Source organism: Eurytemora carolleeae, unplaced genomic scaffold (genome assembly GCF_000591075.1).
Source record: "Eurytemora carolleeae unplaced genomic scaffold, Eaff_2.0 scaffold49, whole genome shotgun sequence".
In the NCBI taxonomy this organism is placed as follows: Eukaryota; Metazoa; Arthropoda; class Copepoda; order Calanoida; family Temoridae; genus Eurytemora; species Eurytemora carolleeae.
The window spans coordinates 5,887-27,527 of record NW_019396071.1 but is presented as its reverse complement, the minus strand read 5'-3'; the positions used below and the strand labels follow the sequence as shown (position 1 = coordinate 27,527).

At 31.3% G+C, this 21,641-nt stretch overlaps 2 protein-coding genes across 2 annotated transcripts; one reads left to right on the top strand and one right to left on the bottom strand.

Moving 5' to 3' along the window:
- The first annotated feature begins 12,850 nt into the window (after positions 1 to 12,850).
- Positions 12,851 to 16,037, top strand: LOC111712369 (neurexin-3). The gene is made up of 4 exons (XM_023486956.1): positions 12,851 to 13,070; positions 14,812 to 14,886; positions 15,052 to 15,230; positions 16,005 to 16,037. Exons 1-4 carry the CDS (start codon positions 13,031 to 13,033, stop codon positions 16,035 to 16,037), a joined length of 327 nt encoding a protein of 108 aa, XP_023342724.1. The 5' UTR covers positions 12,851 to 13,030.
- Positions 16,038 to 17,216: 1,179 nt separating this feature from the next.
- LOC111712649 (uncharacterized) lies at positions 17,217 to 21,112 on the bottom strand. The gene is made up of 8 exons (XM_023487331.1): positions 21,001 to 21,112; positions 20,496 to 20,611; positions 20,206 to 20,410; positions 19,931 to 19,998; positions 19,560 to 19,691; positions 18,806 to 18,949; positions 18,365 to 18,481; positions 17,217 to 17,295 (listed from the first exon to the last, which is right to left on the bottom strand). Exons 2-8 carry the CDS (start codon positions 20,541 to 20,543, stop codon positions 17,245 to 17,247), a joined length of 765 nt encoding a protein of 254 aa, XP_023343099.1. The 5' UTR covers positions 20,544 to 20,611; positions 21,001 to 21,112; the 3' UTR covers positions 17,217 to 17,244.
- Between the last annotated feature and the right edge of the window lie 529 nt (positions 21,113 to 21,641).

The window sequence follows — 21,641 nt, the reverse complement described above, 5'->3', positions numbered from 1 at the left end:
ATCTATCTATCTATCTATCTATATATCTATCCTTACTTCTCCATCTGTCTATCTATCTATCTATCTTTACTCCTCCATCTAGCTATATAACTATCTATCTATACTCCTCCATCTAGTTATCTAGGTACCTTCCTATACTTCTCCATCTATCTATCTATCTATCTATCTTTACTCCTCCATCTAGCTATCTAGCTATCTATCTATACCCCTCCATCTAGCTATCTATCTATACTTCTCCTTCTATCTATCTAGCTATATCTATACTTCAAAATCTATCTATCTATCTATCTATCTATACTTTTCCATCTATATCTAGCTATCTATCTATACTCCTCCATCTATTTAGCTATCTATCTATCGATATTCCTCCATCTATCTATCTAGCTATCTATCTATACTTCTCCATTTAGCTATATCTAGCTGTAAAGCTATCTATCGTTACGTCTCCATTTAGCTATCTAGCTATCTATCGTTACTTCTCCATCTAGCTATCTAGCTATCTTTCTATACTTCTCCATCTAGCTATCTATCTATCTATCCATACTTCTCCATCTAATTATCTATCTATCTATTTATCTAAACTTCTTCATAAAGCTATCTAGCTATCTATCTATGTAGTAAATGCCCTACTCCATAAGGGTGTCTCAAACCCATATCTATACAGGTACAATTCAGTTTCACTTGGCTAAACCCGGACACAATCTCGTCAACTATCGATGGCAAACAGGACGCGAGCTATTAATCGATCAATGCTAAAGCAATGTGCACTTTCTCAGCTCGTATATTTCAACAAGGATCAAACTACTCTCAACACAGTAATCAAAGCGGAGTCTGTATATCAACTGAGTATATTTCTATATGTTAGATTAAAGTTAGGTTTTAACATATCAATTACAAGTTATTTGTTGTTATTTATAACGTAGTCAAGCAATCACAATATGGGTTTGACGGAGTTATATATATGCGTGCCTAGGTTAGGTTAATCGCAATACATGACATGCATATTTATAAATGAGTGCATTTAACTCTACTGACAATGTACAACGTAATGTATCTAGATTGCCATGGGGCCCTTGTATTTATTACATCTATATTTCTTCATCTAGCTATATATCTATCTATCTATAGATAGAACACAGAGATGTGTAAATACAGAAGAAAACAATTACGGGACGATTTAAAAATCCTTTGAGTAAGATTTGAATACATTTTCCATCCCTTTAATTTTCTTTTAACTTTACTAAGACAGACTTTGTTAAAATTTGACTTTAAGGAAGTTAGGTGCCTTTCCCACCCTGATCAAGTATCAGCTTTAGTTGGTCTCTACTGGTTCCCTTCACAGGACCATCCAAAATTCACTTGGGTTATGTGAGGTTAGGCATTTTCAGACTAAGATTAGGACCAAACAACTCAAAATGGCAAGTCATTGAGGATGGTCCTTCCACCACCACCACATTTTTTGATGAATCTTTCAAAATTTTGGCATGCACACCCAAAATTTATGTCCCTCTGGTGAAAAAAATTTTCAGCTCAATCTGACACCCAGTGCCACTCGTCAAGTGTGATATCCTCAAGGACCAAACAAATGGCTGATTCCTATAGGTATGCTTTCTGAAGAGGCCCGGGAGGCTTCCAACAAGAACGTCACGAGGTTTAGGGAAAACCTCCAGGTTTTCACCAGGAAAACCTCCAGGAAGGATACAAATTGCTATCTGATGAGAAGAATGTTATACTCATCTGATCCTGTCATCAGCTCTTTAAGAATGAGTGCTGATAATAAGGAGGTTCTAGAGCTAGCTGAAGAAGCTGCAGAATTGCTTTTGTAGATATAAATGAATAATAAAGATTTCTTTGCAAACTAATTATTTTTGCCAAATGCATACAGACACAACCATTTAAGCTGCATAATTGAATTCCTTAACCCCAAAAACATAAATATTGATGTATAACATGCTTATATGGATACAAATGGAAATTCTAATGCACGCACGCGCTCATTGCACACAGCTACGGATTTTTAAACTTCATATTTGCGTTCCTTAACCCAAAAAACATATAATTTGATATGCATGATGCTTTTTTGATGTTTTTTTCAAAAACGCGCGCGCGCGTGCCAAATTCATGCACATATCTGAAATTTGAGATTGGATTCGAAATCCTTGCCCCTTAAAACCCCTAATTACATGTGCAACTTGCATATTAAAAATGTGTAAATAGTTTTGCTAACTTTTCTTATGTTCTGTACCACTGTGCCTTGGATCCACATATTTTTGTGAATAAAAATCAGAATCTGGAACCTTGGCACTGCAGTGAGTCAATGACCCTTAATTTTAAAATTTTAAAAATCAATAAATTAATGAGAGAAAAAATTAAAAACAATTATAAATGCGTCTTACTTTATCAGTCTGTCGACAGCATTTGAGGGTACTGAAGGATTTTGGACCAACCACGCTCTAAAGACATCTGCTACCGTCTTGTCTAATAGTGGTTCTTCTTCATATTCTCCTTCCTCGTCATCGCTCGACAATGGCCTAACATTTAAGGGTGAATTGATTCTTTAGTTTTAACCCTTGATGTCATTGTTTTGATGTCAGGCTCATAAAACTGCGAACGGGTCTAGACACCCACCCCTGCAGAACTGGACTAAACCATGAAATGTACTTAATTGGTGCAAGATATGCTACTGACTCTCTGTGATGTTAAAATTCATTTACACTACCTAATATACTCATCCTCATCATCCCCAAAACCTTGGTCTTCATCAGAATTTGGCTCTGGTATTTCAAGAGGTTCTTGCACTGAAAACAAAAAAATAATATGTTACTTATTCTTTTATTTCTTTTTTAAATTTTGGTTTATCTTAAAAAATTGCTGATTTCCCAGTAGAGAAACAGAAACAAAACAGCAAACACTTTTTAGCAAGAAAAACTACAATTTATGAAAGGTTTTAAGGTTTTGATGGTGTGAATCTCTCTATGAATGGAGGGTCACATATATTGACATTAGTTTTAATAAAGGGCAATTTATTTTTCACCCTTTTTTGGTACACACACATTGGGCCATAACAATTGTCAAGAATTAGAACAGGGAAATTTATTTTTGATGCTCAGGGTGAATAAAATATACACTAAAGGGACTACTGGCGTAATTTTAAACATAACAATTATAGAGTGGCATGTACAATATTAAAAAATGAATAATATGTCAATTGTTGAGCTCTGGGTGGAAAAAATTATACACTCAAGAGACTAAATGCGTAATTTTAGGTGACGCTCCAACTATAAAGTAACATATCCAATGTACAACACTACCCTTTAAAGCTTTGTCTGATAAAAAATTAACTATATCCGCTGTTTATCTTTTAAAATATGAATATTTTTTAATGTGGTTTCTATAAATGAGTGAATTGCGAATTTCTCTTTATCTTTGAATAAAATACCTTCATTGCTTGTAGATGCATCGTCTGAACTTTTTTGTCTCTTAGATTGAGATTGACTCACAAATGAAGATTCATAATCAGAAGAGCTGCACCCTGACTCCAACTGCCGTTTTCTTGCTAAATAACTTAGTAATTAGTATTTAAATCCTTAAGAAAACTTATACATGTATAACAATTTGTCTTCCTGACCCCATAAACTAAATTAATTATTAAAGCAGTATTTTTATGACAATAAACTCAAGAAAATAAATGAACCTAAAAGTTTGTACATTAGTTTTTAATAAATAAATAGCTTTTTTAAATTTATAATACAAGGCTTTTAGAGGATATTCTATTTTAATTTTATACATTTTCTCTTTCAGTATATTGTAAAACAAAACAAACAAAAAATTAAAGGATTTTTTCAAAATAAATTTCAAAAATATAATTTTGTTAGAGGCAGATTTTTGAAAATTCTATAATTCATAAAACTTAATATAGTCACATGAGGTCACACAAAAAATTTGGGCCCGATAAGTTCAGTCATATTAACGTTTACTACATGATACAAATAAACAAACAAACAGATAGACAAGCAAAGAATATTTATATATATATATAAATTCTGAGTGTCATCTTTTTTATGCACTTATAGATTTTTGAAGATCTAAGCCAACAGTCATGTATTTTAACTTTAACTTGGTAGAAAACTTGAATGACTCTGCTTCAATAATTATCATTAGAATTAGTTAAAGAACTCAATGAAAATTAATCATTACCTCTTTCAATTGTTTCATTAGCAATGGCTCTTCTTGCTTTCGCTTCCAACCTTCGGTCCCGATGCTGTCTGGGAGGTTTAGGCATTCTCTTATCAATTTATAATAGATAATATCTGAAAGTATACATATTAATGTACATGGGTAAAGACTTAGTTCTCCATAACAATGTAGAGAGTCCGACAAGCATTTGTAAATGATTATAAATGTTGAAAAAATTATAACTGCTGAAAATTGTAATGGAAGCATTTACAGGAAACAAGATAAAATTATATTTATAATAAAGCTCTTTTCCTAAAATATTTTTAGATGTAAGCTGATGTGGCCAAAGGGACAGACCAAATAGGCTATAAATTGTTAAAGGAAACCATGGGTACCCTTGGGGTAACATAGGCTTAAAAGACGAATATTTTTTAAACATCTTTTATTTTCAAAATTCGTTTATTTCTTCTCCAAATTTTAAGGGCCATCGCCAGGCATTAAAGCTAGTATTAAATATAGCAAATCTTAGATATTTAAAAATAGAATTTAATGCAGGAAAATTAAGACGAAATTATGTTAAACAGTTGTAAGCAATGATTATTTGTTATTTGAGATTATAATCTATTAGCCCGGTGATTTTTAATGGTTTTCTGTCTCATATTTCCCTTATAATCAATTAGCCTGGTGATTTTTAAGGGTTTTCTGTCTCATATTTCGCTTAACCAGTAGACTTTTAAGATAGGCCTCCACTTTAGCCTCTTCCCATTCTTTATCCTTTTCCAGGAGTGCCAAATAATCATCCTCCTCATTGTTTTTTGGGTGACCATATGGTCTCAGTTGCTTGACTGTATGGAATACCGGCTTAAACATGACTTTCTAAAAAAATATATACCTCATTTTTAGATTGGTTAAATGGGCAATGGGCCTTTATATAAATTTTATCACAAAATTTTATTTACAATTTTAATTAAATGCTTAACTGATGGAATGTAAGCAGAACGTATATATTTTCTAGTCAATTGTATAGTTTTCATATATTCTGTGTAGTCTTTGATATTTTCTAGTCAATTGTAATAACGTTTCTGTGGATTTCCTGAATTCTCCTTTATTTAAAATTTGATGCTAAATAAATAACCAATTTCAAAAATTACATCCACGAACCCCCAAGGTGGTTTTAAAAGGCATAAAATACAGGGGGGGGGGGGCGCAAGATTTTCCATATGTTTGAAAAAATGTAACGTTACAGCTATTTCACCATTAGCTTGAATGAAAAAGTAATTTCAGTATATAGTTTTTATGTTTGCTAATGCATCATGACCTGCAGGTTCGGTACAAAATGTGATTTAAATAATCTTTGAAAAAACTTTCTTGATTTGCCAACTTGTCTTAAATTTATAAATAATTTGTTTTAGAATCACCAAGCCCCCCCCCCCTCTGCCACATGAATATGATGAGTTATCAATATCTTTATAATAAAATAAGACATTCACGCATTTACACATATATTGTCCATATAGCCAGACAAATGGCTGGACAGAATGGGCGGAAATTTGTTTGTTTGTTTGTTATAGGTAGCCTGGGGGTGACATAGGCTTAAAAAAAATTCTTCAATAATCTATTTATTGATTTGATCATAAAATTTCACGGGCAAGGCCGGACACTTAGCTAGTAGTTTTGAATCAAATTTTCCTTAAATTTATCAATATATGCTCTGGGCAATTAGGAAGAGCTTCATACATTCTTATTAATACATCCACGTCAGGAGGTTCATCATCCTCTAGAACTTCCCTGATAGGAGAGAGGGGGGGGNGGAGAAGGGAAAAATTGGCGGGAAATCAGAGGGAAAGGAATAGGAGAAGGAGAGGCATTAGGAGAGGAAATTTCGGACATTATAGGAGAAGAAGGAGTTGAATCAGGAGAAAGGATTATATATTTTGAGGAATCTGGAGAAATAGGAAGGGGGAAAAATTGGCGGGAAGTGAGAGGTACAGGAATAGGTAAAGGAGAGGGAGGCTGATCAAGAAAAGCCCATAAGGCCACGGTGGTAGGAGGAGAGGGGTGTCTTGCAGCAGAAATTTATGAACTAAACTATTCTGAAATATATGACTTTACACTGACCAATAATATCCATGTGATATATGATTGAGATCCATGTACAAAATTGATAGGGGGGGAGGGGCGTTCTAAAAAATGAATACTAGGAATATATCTTAGAACGTTTACAAAATCCTCAGCATTTTTTATGTATTTTATTTCTAAACTGGCCACTGACTAATAATATCCATGTGATACATGATGAGATCCATGTACAAAATTAATAGGAGGGGGGGGGGGGTCCGAAAAGTGAGTACTAGGAATTTATCTTAGAACGTTTACAAAATCATCAGCATTTTTTAATGTATTTTATTTTTAAACTGGCCACTGACTAATAATATCCATGTGATACATGATGAGATCCATGTACAAAATTAATAGGAGGGGGGGGGGCGGGGGGTTGTCCAAAAAGTGAATGCTAGGAATTTCTCTTAGAACGTTTACAAAATCATCAGCATTTTTTTAATGTATTTTATTTTTAAACTACAATTAAGATGCATGTAAACTTGATAAAAACTTAATGGTCGGGGGTTCAGACAATAATTTCTCTGTAAGTTTTATAACATTCATATAGAATGGTTCCAACTCGATCGTTTTGAGCCGTAAAAAAAGGTTTAGAAATTTGGTAATCCGGGTATTATTGTTTGCTGCATGGATCGGCTAAACACAACAAAAAGCTTGTTAACTTAATGACTGATTTACTATTTAATATTGCAATCTCACTCTTTGCACCAAAATCCATTAAAACTTTTAGGATTTAATAAACAAAATTAACAATAACTTTGCACTTGGGAGATTTGTACAACATGAGTTTATATTTGCGTGAATGCCGTGTAAGTCTTGAAATTTTATGATGAAATAATCAGGTATAGAAGACGACATACATTTTAAATGTCGTCTTTCAAAATACTTCAAAAATAATTTGCGCAAGATTAATTCTTTTAACTTTTTATACTTAAATTGTTCTGTTTTTTTCTGAAAAATGTTAGTATTCAGAGAGGAACATAAAAATTGAAGATTAGATAAATGATCTGTGTAAATTATTGAAAAATATATTTTTTTAATTTGATGTTAAATTAACATCATTTAACATTGCAAAAATACAATTTTTGACAGAGAATAAATAACATCAAAATAACGTCATAAGAGGTCATCAAAAATTTAGCGTTTTAAAATTTAAATTTTGCTATTTTTTCCATTTCAAATAGTTCACTATAGCTATAGAGACATGATATACCAAGGAAAAAAGTTGTAGTGATGATATTTGATCTTGAACCAAAAAAAAAAAACGTTAAAAAATGTAAAAAAAATATAAAAAAACGTCTTGAAAAAATGTTATGTCAAATGACGTCAAAATGATGTAATTTAATGTAAGTGATTCAGCCAGTGACGTCATTGGCTTGCTGGGTAGATTAATTCTTGGGTCTCCCTGTATTTAATAACAACAAAATTGGAATCCTAATAATATTCTCATAAAAGATCTCATGTATCAAATAATCTGGATTCATGATCATATTTACTCAACCAATAATATAATGTTCTGTCAATGGAATGAAATTAAGAATATGAAAGAAAGTTGATTAGCTTGGGATATTTATACTAATTTAGAATTCCTTTTAAGGTTATTTCTGTCCACCCACCCTTTGACAGCGGGATTTATTACTTTTTTTAAACATTTTACACGCTCTAGATTTATTTACCTTTTTCAATCCTTTTTCCACGCCCAAAATTTATTTTTTCCTTAAACATTACAAACTGTTCGACAAAGAACTTTTTTAGTTAATAATTCGCCACACTAAGCAAAGGCACATTTTATAATACTTTCTTTGTAAATTTCTTCTTCAAAATTGATCAAAAATGTCAAAATTAGAAGATTGATTTTGATATGAGTAAATTTTATAGAGTTTTTCTTGATCTCCCTGTATATAATAGAGTGGTAAGACTATTCACCGGGAGGTATTTTCTTGATCTCCCTGGATATAATAGAGTGGTAAGACTATTCACCGGGAGGTATTAAAGCAACAGTGTTCTGGACACATTCAGACACACACTTTTTAAACGAAACAAACAAGAACAAGAAAATATAGAAAAACATGATATTTAGAAATAAATAATCAATTTATTTATAATGAAAATCCGAGAAAAGGAAAAAACAGAACAGAAAGAATAATAAAAGATAGAATAGAAAAAATAATGAAATATAGAACAGGAAGAATGATAATTAATAAAAGAAAGAATAGGAAAAATAATAAAAGATAGAACAGAAAGAATAATAAAAGATAAAACAAAAAGAATAATGAAAGATAAAACAGGAAGAATAATAAAAGATAAAACAGAAAGAATAATAAAAGATAGAACAGGAAGAATAATAAAAGATAAAACAAAAAGAATAATAAAAGATAAAACAGAAAGAATAATAAAAGATAAAACAGGAAGAATAATAAAAGATAAAACAGGAAGAATAATATAAGATAACACAGGAAGAATACTAAAGATATAACAGAAAAAATAATGAAATATAGAACAGAAAGAATAATATAAGATAAAACAGGAAGAATAATAAAAGAAAGAACAGGAAGAATAATAAAAGATAAAACAAAAAGAATAATAAAAGATAAAACAGGAAGAATAATGAATGAGACTGAGAATAGAAGAGGAAAAGGAAACGAAGGAAGAATGAGAATAGAAGAGGAAAAGGAAACGAAGATAGAATGAGAATAGAAAAAGAAAAGGAAACGAAGGAAGAATGAGAATAGAACAGGAAAAGGAGACGGAGGAAAAATAAGAATAGAAGAGGAAAAGGAAACGAAGGAAGAATGAGAATAGAAGAGGAAAAGGAAACGAAGGAAGAATGAGAATAGAAGAGAAAAAGGAAACGAAGGAAGAATTAGAATAGAAGAAGGAAAAGGAAACGAAGGAAGAATGAGAATAGAAGAGGAAAAAGAAAACGAAGGTAGAATGAGAATAGAAGAGGAAAAGGAAACAAAGGAAGAATGAGAATAGAACAGGAAAAGGAAACGAAGGAAGGATAAGAATAGAAGAGGAAAAGGAAACGAAGGAAGAATGAGAATAGAAGAGGAAAAGGAAACTAATGTAGAATGAGAATAGAACAGGAAAAAGAAACGAAGGAAGAATGAGAATAGAACAGGGAAAAGGAAACGAAGGAAGAATGAGAATAGAAGAGGAAAAGGAAACAAAGGAAGAATGAGAATAGAAGAGGAAAAAGGAAACGAAGGTAGAATGAGAAAAGAACGTGAAAAAGGAAACGAAGGAAGAATGAGAATAGAAGAGGAAAAGGAAACGAAGGTAGAATGAGAATAGAAGAGGAAAAGGAAACGAAGGTAGAATGAGAATAGAAGAGGAAAAGGAAACGAAGGTAGAATGAGAATAGAAGAGGAAAAGGAAACGAAGGTAGAATGAGAATAGAAGAGGAAAAGGAAACGAAGGTAGAAGGAGAAGAGGAAAAAGGAAACGAAGGTAGAAGGAGAACAGGAAAAAGGAAACAAAGGTAGAAGGAGAACAGGAAAGGGAAAAGGAAAGGGTGTGGGGAGAAAACCCAAAGAATTGTATCTGGGGTAAATATATATATTTGTATAAAGTAAGGTTTGGAGAGGGATGGAAGAGGGAGGGGGGAGGAGGAGGGATAGATCCGTCCTGGACTCGGAACTTTATCTCAGTTTCTTCAAGACCTCCGGACCATCCAGTACTTATAGTACGTGGGATCCTGACACCGACTATTATAGTGTCAATACAAATACTTCAACCTTTAGATACATAGTTGTACTTTGTAATTTTACCATTATTAGGTAAATTTATATACACATTGCACATAGACCATACCGAGTCCGTCCATATCTGTATCTGTACTGAAACGGCCGGGCCACGTACATAAGTCAAATAAAACGCACTATACGTTTATAAACGATGAGACATAACCTACTGGTATACGGACCAAACAGTCCTACATGGTCAATATTAGAAACTTACAACAGATACACGAACCGAACAGTCCTACATGGTCAATATTAAAAACAGACAATAGAAACACGGACCAAACAGTTCTACAGGGTTAATATTAAAAACATACAACAGATACACGGACCAAACAGTCCTACCTGGTCAATATTAGAAACATACAACAGATACACAAACCAAACAGTCATACACGGTTAATATTAAAAACAGACAACAGATACACGGACCAAACAGTTCTACCTGGTCAATATTAGAAACAGACAACAGATACACGAAACAAACAGTCCTACCTGGTCAATATTAGAAACATACAGTAGATACACGAACCAAACAGTCCTACCTGGTCAATGTTAGAAACATACAACAGATACACAGATACAACAGATACAACTGATAACCTAGTGGTACACGTACTATCCACAGTCCATATTACACACAGCCGTACAACACACAGTGCGTGCTACAAACACCCCATACTACACCCAAACATATAGAACAAACAAACTGAAATGTGCAAGGTTTCACAAATTCTAAAGTTTAAAATAAATTTTTGAAAAACTAGTTTTACACAATTTGTCATGAAGAAATTTAAAATGATTGAAGGAATAAAGTAAAATATTTGTGTGCCTTATTCACCCTGGTATTAAATATTTTCCTATACAAATTATAAACAGTTACATGCAATGATAGAAATCAGTTTATGTGTTTAGCAGGAATCTTACTCATGTGTTTTGTATTCACCAAATATACAAAGAATATAGATGTACACATAATTACAAAAATATAATATATGCAAATTGCACAACTATTTATGCTCAACGTTGGTTTGAAAACTAATTAAACAACTCGTAATTATGCATTCCTTTACTAGCTTGTACTACTTAAACATGAATGTATAATGTTTATATATGTACATATACCAAAGTATGTATACCAAGGTACATATACCAAGGTATGTATACCAAGGTATGTATACCAAGGTATGTATACCAAGGTATGTATACCAAGGTATGTATACCAAAGTATGTATACCAAGGTATGTATACCAAGGTATATATCTAAAGGTAGTTTTGTGTACTATACACCGTGACGTATTTGGACCGCTCAAGAACCGGATTAGAGTAAGTAAACAAGCCTGAGGCCAAATTTCTTAGATTTAAGCCGTGGCTCAAATATGGTTGGTTCCACTTAAAATTGTATTAAGTTTTTCATGATTTAAGCCGTGCTCGATTGAAACCGGTTCGGGGGGATTTGAGACGCGGCTTAAATTCATTAAATTCGGACACAGGTAAGGAAATTTTTTCTTCTTAGTTTTTTTATTTTTATTTTTTATAAATCAACTAAAGAATTTGGTTAACAGGAGGGCTGAGCTAAAACAGCTCCAGACTCTTGAGTCCGCCTGTTGTGGAAAATATTATTTTATATATTTACATATTGTGATTCGTTGAAAATTAAATTCATAAATAGTGTTTTTCTACAGAAATAAATGATTTGATTTGATTTGATACCTTATCCTACACGAAACCAATCCTCTTTTTATCTAACAAGACCTTCATCATCTTTGCTCGACACGTAGAGTTTTGTCGTTTCTGCTTTAGTTTTTGACGAAAACCTTTGAAAATAAATTTTAGATATGTTTTAATGGTTTGACAAGTAAATTGTTTAATTGACTTATTAAAGACTTTTGAAGTTTAAAAACTGTACACAGGGTTACATGTTACGATGAGACCACTAGCATATGAAAATATTATGGTGGAATTAAGTTTTCTGCCTTAATTTTAATCTTTAAATGGTTTATTAGATGATTTTGCATAGAAAAAAACAATTTAACAGTTGCAGGGAATTATAAATATAAGAAACAGACTGTACAAATTCTGTACAGTCGTCTATGGAGTCTCATTCTTATAAAGTCAAGTTCAACAACACAATGTAGTATTTAATACTAATATAAAGTCAAGTTCAACAACACAATGTAGTATTTAATACTAATATAAAGTCAAGTTCAACAGCACAATGTAGTATTTAATACTAATGAAGATAAACATAGCTACTAATCTCCAACCAGTGCTTTCCAACCACAATAACAATATATTTTTCATTCAAGTAATTTAACACAGATCTTAAACTCGAATTGTTTAATTCCTTTATCTTTGGTACAAGATGATGTAGATCTTAGATATTTAAAATTTTGAATTCTGCTTATCTTTATAGTAAAACAAGACATTCTTATATATATATTTTCCCTATAGCCGGCCAAACGGCTGGACCGATTGGTCTGACATTTTTTGTGGACACTCATGGGTAGCCGTGGGTGTTTTAGGCTAAAAAAAATCCCATTTTTTCCAAATTTTAAGTATAACATATAGTGATATCCAGGACAGTGTCTGAAATTCCACCAATCAGAATGTCGTTTTGTTTAGATATTCAGATTAAGTGATCGGGATAAAGGTTATCCAATTCAAAAGTTTCCAGCTCCAAAGATGGAGCAAGTAATTAGCCCCTAAAAAAACTAAAATATTCTCTCAGTTGATATAAATTAAGATATATTATTAATCTTATTAAATCATTCCTAATTTTTCTATTGAACAAAAATAACTAATTCTATTTCAGGTTGAATTGAGATCTATTTTCAAAAGAGTGATATCTATTAAATAAAAGTGCGAAGTGTTTCCGATGATCTAAAATGTAGTCGAACCTAGTGCGGTTTGTGCAGAATGAAGAGAAAATGAAACTGGCGTTGAACTGATAATTAATTAGAAGTTGCTTAGTTCATCCTGCGGACACAATGTTTATATTCCTTCTTCTAGTTTCAACCACAGCTCAGGGTAACTTATTAATTCATTTTTCTTCGAATTATTTTTATGAATAGATTAAAATGAGATTTTCTTCTTCAAACCTGAATATTTTTATTGAAAATGGATAATTAACCCTAGCTACACTTTTCCTTTTCAGCTAAAATTCACATTTCACATACAGGGGCGTGCACAACATTCTAACTGAGAAAGAGAGAGAAGAGGGTCAGAGTGGATCAGGGGCGTTTACAGAAATTTGTCTAGGGGGATCATAACCTTTTTCAACTTTCCCGGGGGAGGGGTGAGGGAAGGCGCTCCCGTTGGGTGGAATGCAGTTTTAAGTCGTCTGGCAAGGTTCGGGTTAACGTTAAACAGTTTAAAATTATCTTTGCAACAAACCCATTTTTTCTAATCCCTATATCTTTGCAACCTGATTATTTTATCTAATAGAATTTATAGATTTGAAATATCAGATTTACGACATTGGCTTGCGAAGATATTATTAGAAAAAGGGGTTTTGGAAAAGACTCAATTACTCTGAGAAAATCAAATTTTATTTTTCCAAAATCAAATTTTATTTTTCCAAAATCCAATTTTATTTTTCCAAAATCCAATTTTATTTTTCCAAAAACAGTTCCAGTTTGTAGCGAGGTCAGGGGGACGGTTATTAAAAAAATACACCGATATAATATAATGTGAATGATGCATAAATGAAATCTCTACAGATAAAATAGAATTTATATAATCTCAGGAAAATGAAATCAAGTCAGTTTTTTGCTCATTTACATATTTTGTTTTCATGTTTACACAACGTATCGAGGCCTGCAGACAAGATTACAAGAAAGAAAAAGATTTATTTTAAAAAGATAATAGGATGGGGCCCCCCCATCCTATATTTTTTTCGCTACATTATTATGCGATTTTTAATTAAATAGAATTCAATATAAACAGATTTTGTACAGATTTTTGGAGATTCCATATACACCAAAATCTCCCAAGAAATTGAATCATTACCACAAACTCAAACGATCTAACAGAATTCATAGTTGAAAATATCTAAAGTCTACTGCATTAGATTGCGAAGGTAAAGAGATGAGAAAATCAGAATTTGTGGCAAAGACTCAATTCCTTTCTGCCACTACAGAAAAGTTCTGAAAGAATAATAGATTTATGTAGTTTTGATTTGGTTGTAGGATTGATTTTGTATTGTATTGTAGGATTGATTATGTATCGTACTGTAGGGTTGACTATGTATTGTTTAGTAGTATTGATTATTTATTGTACTGTATGATTGATTATGTGCTGTATTGTAGGATTGATTATGCATTGCATTGTAGGATTTATTATGTATTCTACTGTAGAAATAATTATGTATTGTACTGTAGGATTGAATATGTATTCTAGGATTTATTATTTATTGTATTGTAGGATTGATTTTGTATTGTATTGTAGGATTGATTATTAATGTACTGTAGGATTGGTTATGTATTGTATTGTTGGATTGATTATGTATTGTATTGTAGGATTAATTATGAATTTTATATGTAGGATTGGTTATGTATTGCACTGTAGGATTTGTTATGTGTTGTATTGTAGGGTTGATTATGTATTGTATTGTAGGATTGGTTATGTATTGTATTGTACGGTTGATTTTGTATTGTATTGTATAGAGTAACAGGGTTTATTATGTATTGTGTTGTAGGATTGATTATGTATTGTATTGTAGGATTGATTATGTATTGTGTTGTAGGATTGATTATGTATTGTATTGTAGGACTGATTTTGTCTGGTACTCCGCAGTCCTATGCCCAGTACAGCAAATGGTACATAGCAATCAATTCTACCCTAGGTAAAGCTATTATGTTACCTATTAAACTTATGACAGAATTGTCATAACAATATAATAGAAGAAAACAAATTAAAGAGTATAAAAACTTGTTCAACAAAGCCAACCTGAGAATTACATTCTGACGTGTTGTAGAAAAACTTTTTGACATTTTTGATCCTTGTTCAGAGCTTGAGTTTCGAACACGGGGGGAGGACGGACTTCTGGTTTATATGGATGATGGAGGATATTATGATTTCTTGGAGATAAAACTGTCAGGGGGCGGGCTCAGGGTTCGGTTTAACCAAGGAGGCGGCCCGGAGCTCTTCTCTTTAGGAGAAGGACTAGCAGACTTCAACTGGCATAAGGTTAGTCAATCATATGAATAACTGGATTTTTTTCTCAAAATAAAAAGTAAAAAACATCCAATTAAAGAGCAAATTGGATTTTTTCAACAATAAGAAGCTTTAGTGGGCGAAAAAATATGTTTTTTACTTTGTTGTCAATTGCGCGTCGATTTTACAGAAAAGAAAATTTCATCTGAAATGATTCTAATTTTACTTTTATTTAAGTTATTTGTAATTTGAGGTTAATGAATGAATGCTGTAACTTTGTCCTTTCTGACATGTTTTGTGGGACACAAATATTAACCAATTAAAGATACGTTGGTATATATCAACTACAACCCCTAAACAGTTGATAAATGAATAGAAATAAAAGTTTAAAAGATTGTTCTAAATGCCGCAGTGTAGAATATTACTTTATAGTTGAAAACATAAATGTATTTTGGAAGAAAGAGACTCTGGGAAATAGGATTTTAATTGTTTCAATAAATATACTACACCATCCTAACGTTTTAAATATTCATTGGGGAGTTTCTTATCAAAGGATAAAAATTATTCCGCTAATTTTTCTTATGTATTCATGTAGAGATAGATAATATATATCTTTATTAATATTCAAATTCTAAAAATTTATTGTAAAATAAAATAAGGGAACCATTTAATTTAAGTTGATAATAAATTTTTTCATTTTTTCTGTGGGATATTTAAAAGAGATTCTCTAATTCTTCAGAAAAAAACCCGATTTGTTTATGGCACTTTTGAATTAAAAACGCTGTTTATATACGTTTATATCCAAAGGTTGTTGAAGCTAAGATAACTATCAAGAAATAGCCCTATATGATACACAGAAATGATAATTATTATTTTTCTAGAAAAGTAATAAAAGTAATCGTTGCTCTGTGTGTGTGTCATGAATATATATTTTCTCGAGTCACGGAAGTTCGTAGTAAGATTTTGACTCCACTGGAGTCCACCGGAGGGAATTCTTTTTCACTGGAGGGGTTTGAAAAAATGCTTTTTACAATTCAAAACTTTACGCAGGGTGATTTACATTCCACTGGAGGGATTCAGATTTCCTTCCTGGGGGGTTATAATTCCACTGGAGGGATTCAGTTATCCTTCCAAGGGGTTTATAATTCCACTGGAGGGATTCAGATATCCTTCCTGGGGGTTTATAATTCCACTGGAGGGATTCAGTTATCCTTCCAAATGGTTTATAATTCCACTGGAGGGATTCAGTTATCCTTCCAAGCAGTTTATAATTCCACTGGAGGGATTCAGATATCCATTCAGAGGCTTTGTAATTCATTGGAGGGATAGAGATTTCTTTTCTGGTTGTTTCTTATTCTACTGAAGGGATTCAGTTATCCAACTAGGCGTTCATATTTTCATTGTTTGATTCATATATATTGGAAATCCATTAATAAACTTGGATACTATAAACAACATCAATTATCAATTAACGATTATCTGGCCCTTAATACTGATATAGATTTAAGTATATTGTCATTTCCTGATCCAAGTTGGGTCCCTTAAACAAATGTTAAAAAAGAAAATTACATTATAGCCATTTAAATAATTTTTTTTTTCAATAAAAACTATTACTTAAAAATAGAAGAAATCCGGATTCAATTTGTATATAGGACAGTTTGCTTGAAAAGCACATCTGGAACGTCACTGCTGAGAACTGCTGAACTGGCTCAGCATGGCTAGAAATTGGTGCAATCAAAGAAACCATCCAAGAATAAACGTTCAATACTTTTCTAGCAGCTTTAATTTAAGTTTAGAAGTTGAATGTGCTTAAATATTTTCATTGGACAATTACAAATATTAATACTGGAAACTCTTCAAATATGACAATCACAAAAATAGATGCTTTAATTTTTCCTTTTAAATGGTTTAAATCTCAACAGAGAGAAACGATTAAAACTAACTAACAAAAAAATAAACCTTTCCTATAAAAATAGAAACCTGTGTCAAGATTTCATCTCTAGGTTTAACAAAAAGTTGTAGTGTTTTAAGATTTTATTAAACTAATTTATAACATATAATTTGGATAGTCACATTTTTGGTAAGAAGTCGGCCGTTCCTGAAATACAAGATTCAATAAGTCAATTATTTATCATGATTACAGAAAATATTTTTGTAAATTCAACTCTTAAGTGACCTTTCATTTTGTTAACAAGGAAATTCTTTTATTTTTTATATGATCACTTGGGTTGAAGATATTATTTTTTCAATTTGGAGTTTATTTTGACAGATTCTAAATAGTTTCAAGCACTTGTAAGTCTGCAAGCCATTTAAAACCACATATTCACCAAACAAAGTTGAAAGGGTAGCTTTGTTAATTGGACAAGCTACTGTATATAATGGACAGTCAATAACAAAATAAATATTTTAGAGATTGGTAAAATATCAACTAATAAGAAATTATTATTAATATCATTCTAGTTTTTAATTTCTCATTTTGAGTAGTTGCTGTAAGTAAAATTGTAGGGTTGGGCTAATTTCCGTTCAAGGAACGGATTTTTAAAAAAATTAAGAGAAAAATCTGTTAGCCAGCGGCAAAAACTTTTAATTTTTAAAACGTTTAAAGAACAGATTAGATGTTTAAAAAAAAATTAACGCTAAAAAAGGGGTTTAAATTGCATTTAACTTGTAAAAGAAATTTAACGTCTTTAAAAAGTTTTAATTGTTTTAAACGAAATTTTAAATGTTACTCGTTTAAAACCTTTCACACCATTTCTTATGCACTTCTTGCCATTCCCGTAATTAATGATTTTTTTTAACCGTTAATGCGATTAATAAAATTCAAGTCATTAACTAAGGCTAATTTTACAAAAACGGTAAATGTTGTTAATGAACAGATGAACTAATTTGAAGTTTAAATATAAGGGCTACTTTAAATTTTACTTTTTTAACAGTTTAAACTAACTGTTAACGAAACATCTCGAAAAACTGGAACGTGCCCGACCTTATTTAATTTTACTTTTATTTTAATTTAAGATTAAACCGCAATTAAATGAAATTATTAATTTTATCAATTTATTAATTTTATTAGTAAACTGTTGTTTAAATTGTTAGCTCTTGAATCAAATGCTGGTTCATCAAAAATCGTCTTCCTTACGTAAAGGAGTATTTAATATTCGTTTCTCAACCTCTAGCCTCTCCATAGAGAAATGATCCATGTATATCTTTATCAAAGCCTCTGGTAGCAAAACCTTCCAAACATAATCGTTGTTATCCCTTTTCTCCTGATCAGTCCGCATCCAAACCTAAAAATTTATTTTCAGAGGTTGAAACTTTTAGATAGTTTAGATTAGTCACATCTAAGTAATTTTGTATCCATCGACATGGTAACTGTAGATTTAACTTCAAGAGACCCTCATATAAAACGTGTGGAATGCTGACAATATCTATTTTAGCTGTGCGAGAAACCACAATTGTAAATAATAAAATTGTTAGGCAAGAAAATTAGGATTTCTTAATCTTCCTATAATTATTTAAGTAAAAAAGCTTAATCCGACATGTCAATTTACAGATAAGGATAACATAAATTTTTATCTGCATTTACTTTAAAATATATTGCCAAACATAACCTTGGAAATCTCGTCTATAACCCAATCTAGCTGTTGCTCCGTGTAAGGGTCATAAATCATACTGAATCTCAACGCCTGCCTATCTGCCCCTGCCCGGGCATACTGGTCATGCCGGGCACAATTTCCCCTCCCAGACCAAATCTCCTTAACATTAGTGTGTTTTTTGACAATTGATAACCTATAAACAGTGGAATTATTGTTAATATATTGCTGAATAATCTATAATGTATAATTATTTTCTCTCTAAAAATGATTAAAAATTTTCCAGCCATAAATAAATAATCAATGACAAAGGTTCATATTTATAATAAACTAGAAACAAAATTTTTTTTAACTGTTTCAATGTATAATATTGTTGTAGATTTTCTGTTTTAAAAGGGGAAAGGAGATATCAAAAATATTGGTATGTCTGGTCAAAAATCTACTTAAAAACATTGACGACTGAATTGCATGACAGATAAGATACATTATGAAATTGAATTTCATTTAGAGGTAATGTTGTCGTTTAAACCATCTTATTAAAGAGGGACATGTATGATTCACAACTGTGCTTTTTCAACAATAATGTTGAAAAACCTTAATTTATTGAGCTTGATAAATGCTTTGTAACAAACTCTTCAGTGAAAAGAAAAGATTATGGATAGGTTGATCTAACAAAGCTGATAAGGTTATTCATTTTGTTAATTTGACATTTTACTCTTGAGAAATTCAGTCTAAAGACCAATTAAATTACCAAATTAAATACTTTGCTTACTTTGAAAAATTCCAATCTTTTGTTGAAAAGTTCTCTAATAACAGGTTCAGTAACCTCAGCCTCTAGCCTATCCCTGAAACCTTCATTTTCCTGGAGGTATTTCTGGTACTCGACCTCCTCAACTTTTGCAGCCTTCATGTTGAGAGGATAGTAAATAAATATATCACCAGTTATCCAGAAATCCAAAAAATCATCAAAAATAACTTATATACCAAAAATCAATCAAACATTATACCAAAAAATCTATCAAAATGTCCTGAATGAAGAGTATGAAAAGTTGCATTGAGTTGTCTTTTATTAGGAGGAAGGGGGGGGGGTGTTGAATGGTACATTTGATTTTAAATTACAAAATATTGTTTACTATCAACTACCTCAAGTTCTGCATCAATCTTTCTGATATGCTCATCCAGGTTGTGATCAAACTCATGCTCAATATCAACTATTAATATATATCTTATCCTTTCAAAAATTAATTTCCCCTATATTTTATACGCCNCCCACCAATTCAATTTCAAAATTGCCGTTATAGTTTAGAGATATTGCCCAAATTATTGTCAACATGATTATATTTTTAGTAGAAATATCATAAATTAAAAAAAAATTAATGAAATTATTAAAATAATTTGTTAATTTAAAAAAAAATTACCCCATCCTGGATCTGAATTACAGGGAGATCCTATTTCATCTGTGGATTTAGAATTTAAAGTTGTGCTCTTTTTTGGGGTTTTCATGTTAGGTTTAGATCCTTCAAGAAATGTAATTCTTTGAGAGACATATTTAGAGGAGTGCATTGTCTTGGTTTTAACAGATGTTTCAATTATGTTAGAATTAAGTGGAGACTCTGCTTTTTCCTAAAATGAACAATATGTATTTTTGATTTCAGATAAATAAATGAACTGAAAATGTAGTATTGAGGAACAATGTTAAAAATGTTACCTCTGGTAGCTGTAAACCAGAATAGAGCTCATCTGTGCATTCCCTCATAAATACAATATCTGGCTTTAAAGATTGTTTTCCTAGTATTTTATCAACATCGTTCTCAGAATCATTATCTTAAAAACAAATAATGAAATCCACAAATGTAGCAAATATTACATTACAATTCATTAAATTAAACTTTAAATTGAATATACTGTATATCGCATCATAACTTGTTTGATATTGGAAAATTACAAAGAAGAAATTGTACTGCCAGAAATGAATTTAATGTTTTGTATTTATTGTGGAATGATATAGACAAGAAGAAATAAATTTACATTTCTTTTTTAATTGCTAAATATCAATTATCAATAATGTATACATTTAATCTCATATGCATTCATCAAGTTTGAAAATAAAACAGATAAATTCAAATATACATGTGAATTGTAAAATATTTCAGCGATTATCTTTAGGTCATAATAGAAAAAGATAACTAAGAAATATACTTATGACAAATTACCTAAGCATGAGTTATCACCACTGGAATGTTTTCCAAATTCCTCTTTGTCTAACTTGGAATCTGACGTAGATTTCTTTCTTAGATTACAGCTACGAAAAAATGTTCTTTTTTTATTCTGATAATCATTGCTTTCTATAGTTTAGAGATTTAAGTTTAAAAATTTTTTATTACAATTATGGTAAATAAAAAGTTTAGCCGATAATATTTTCTAAAATTTAAAATTAATCACATTAGATATGGAAGTATAATAATGTGCTTTGGTAGGAATTGTTGAGTATTTTTTAACTACGTTGTAAAGCAAAGAGCAAGAATATTTGATTTGATAGTAAATTTGTTAGGAACCCATCATTCAATGAAATATGGGTTGGTGCTCCTAGCCGCCGAAATGTATGCATGGGCTGACCAAACCGTGTCACCCTAATGAGGAGACTTATACTATGCGATTAGCCAAAGACTTTAAAGCCTATTAAAAAATAGTATCTATTTTTATAGCTATAATAATGTGAAGACACATAGCTGTTCGGCTCTCTGCAATATTTTTTAGCAGCATCTTAACCATAAAACAGCTGGGAGGTGTGAATCTTTGAATAGACTGGTGGGCAGGGGATGCCCCACGCCACTTCTCTTAGAAAATGACCTTA

Coding starts and splice junctions, on each gene's coding strand:
- LOC111712369 (XM_023486956.1), top strand. CDS start 13,031: ATGTTTATATTCCTTCTTCTAGTTTCAACCACAGCTCAGG. Junction 13,071..14,811: donor AGTTTCAACCACAGCTCAGG/GTAACTTATTAA, acceptor ATTGTATTGTAG/GACTGATTTTGTCTGGTACT. Junction 14,887..15,051: donor AGCAATCAATTCTACCCTAG/GTAAAGCTATTA, acceptor ATCCTTGTTCAG/AGCTTGAGTTTCGAACACGG.
- LOC111712649 (XM_023487331.1), bottom strand. CDS start 20,543: ATGAGGGAATGCACAGATGAGCTCTATTCTGGTTTACAGCTACCAGAG. Junction 19,692..19,930: donor AGATTGATGCAGAACTTGAG/GTAGTTGATAGT, acceptor CTCAACATGAAG/GCTGCAAAAGTTGAGGAGGT. Junction 17,296..18,364: donor TCTCTATGGAGAGGCTAGAG/GTTGAGAAACGA, acceptor CTTGTATTTCAG/GAACGGCCGACTTCTTACCA.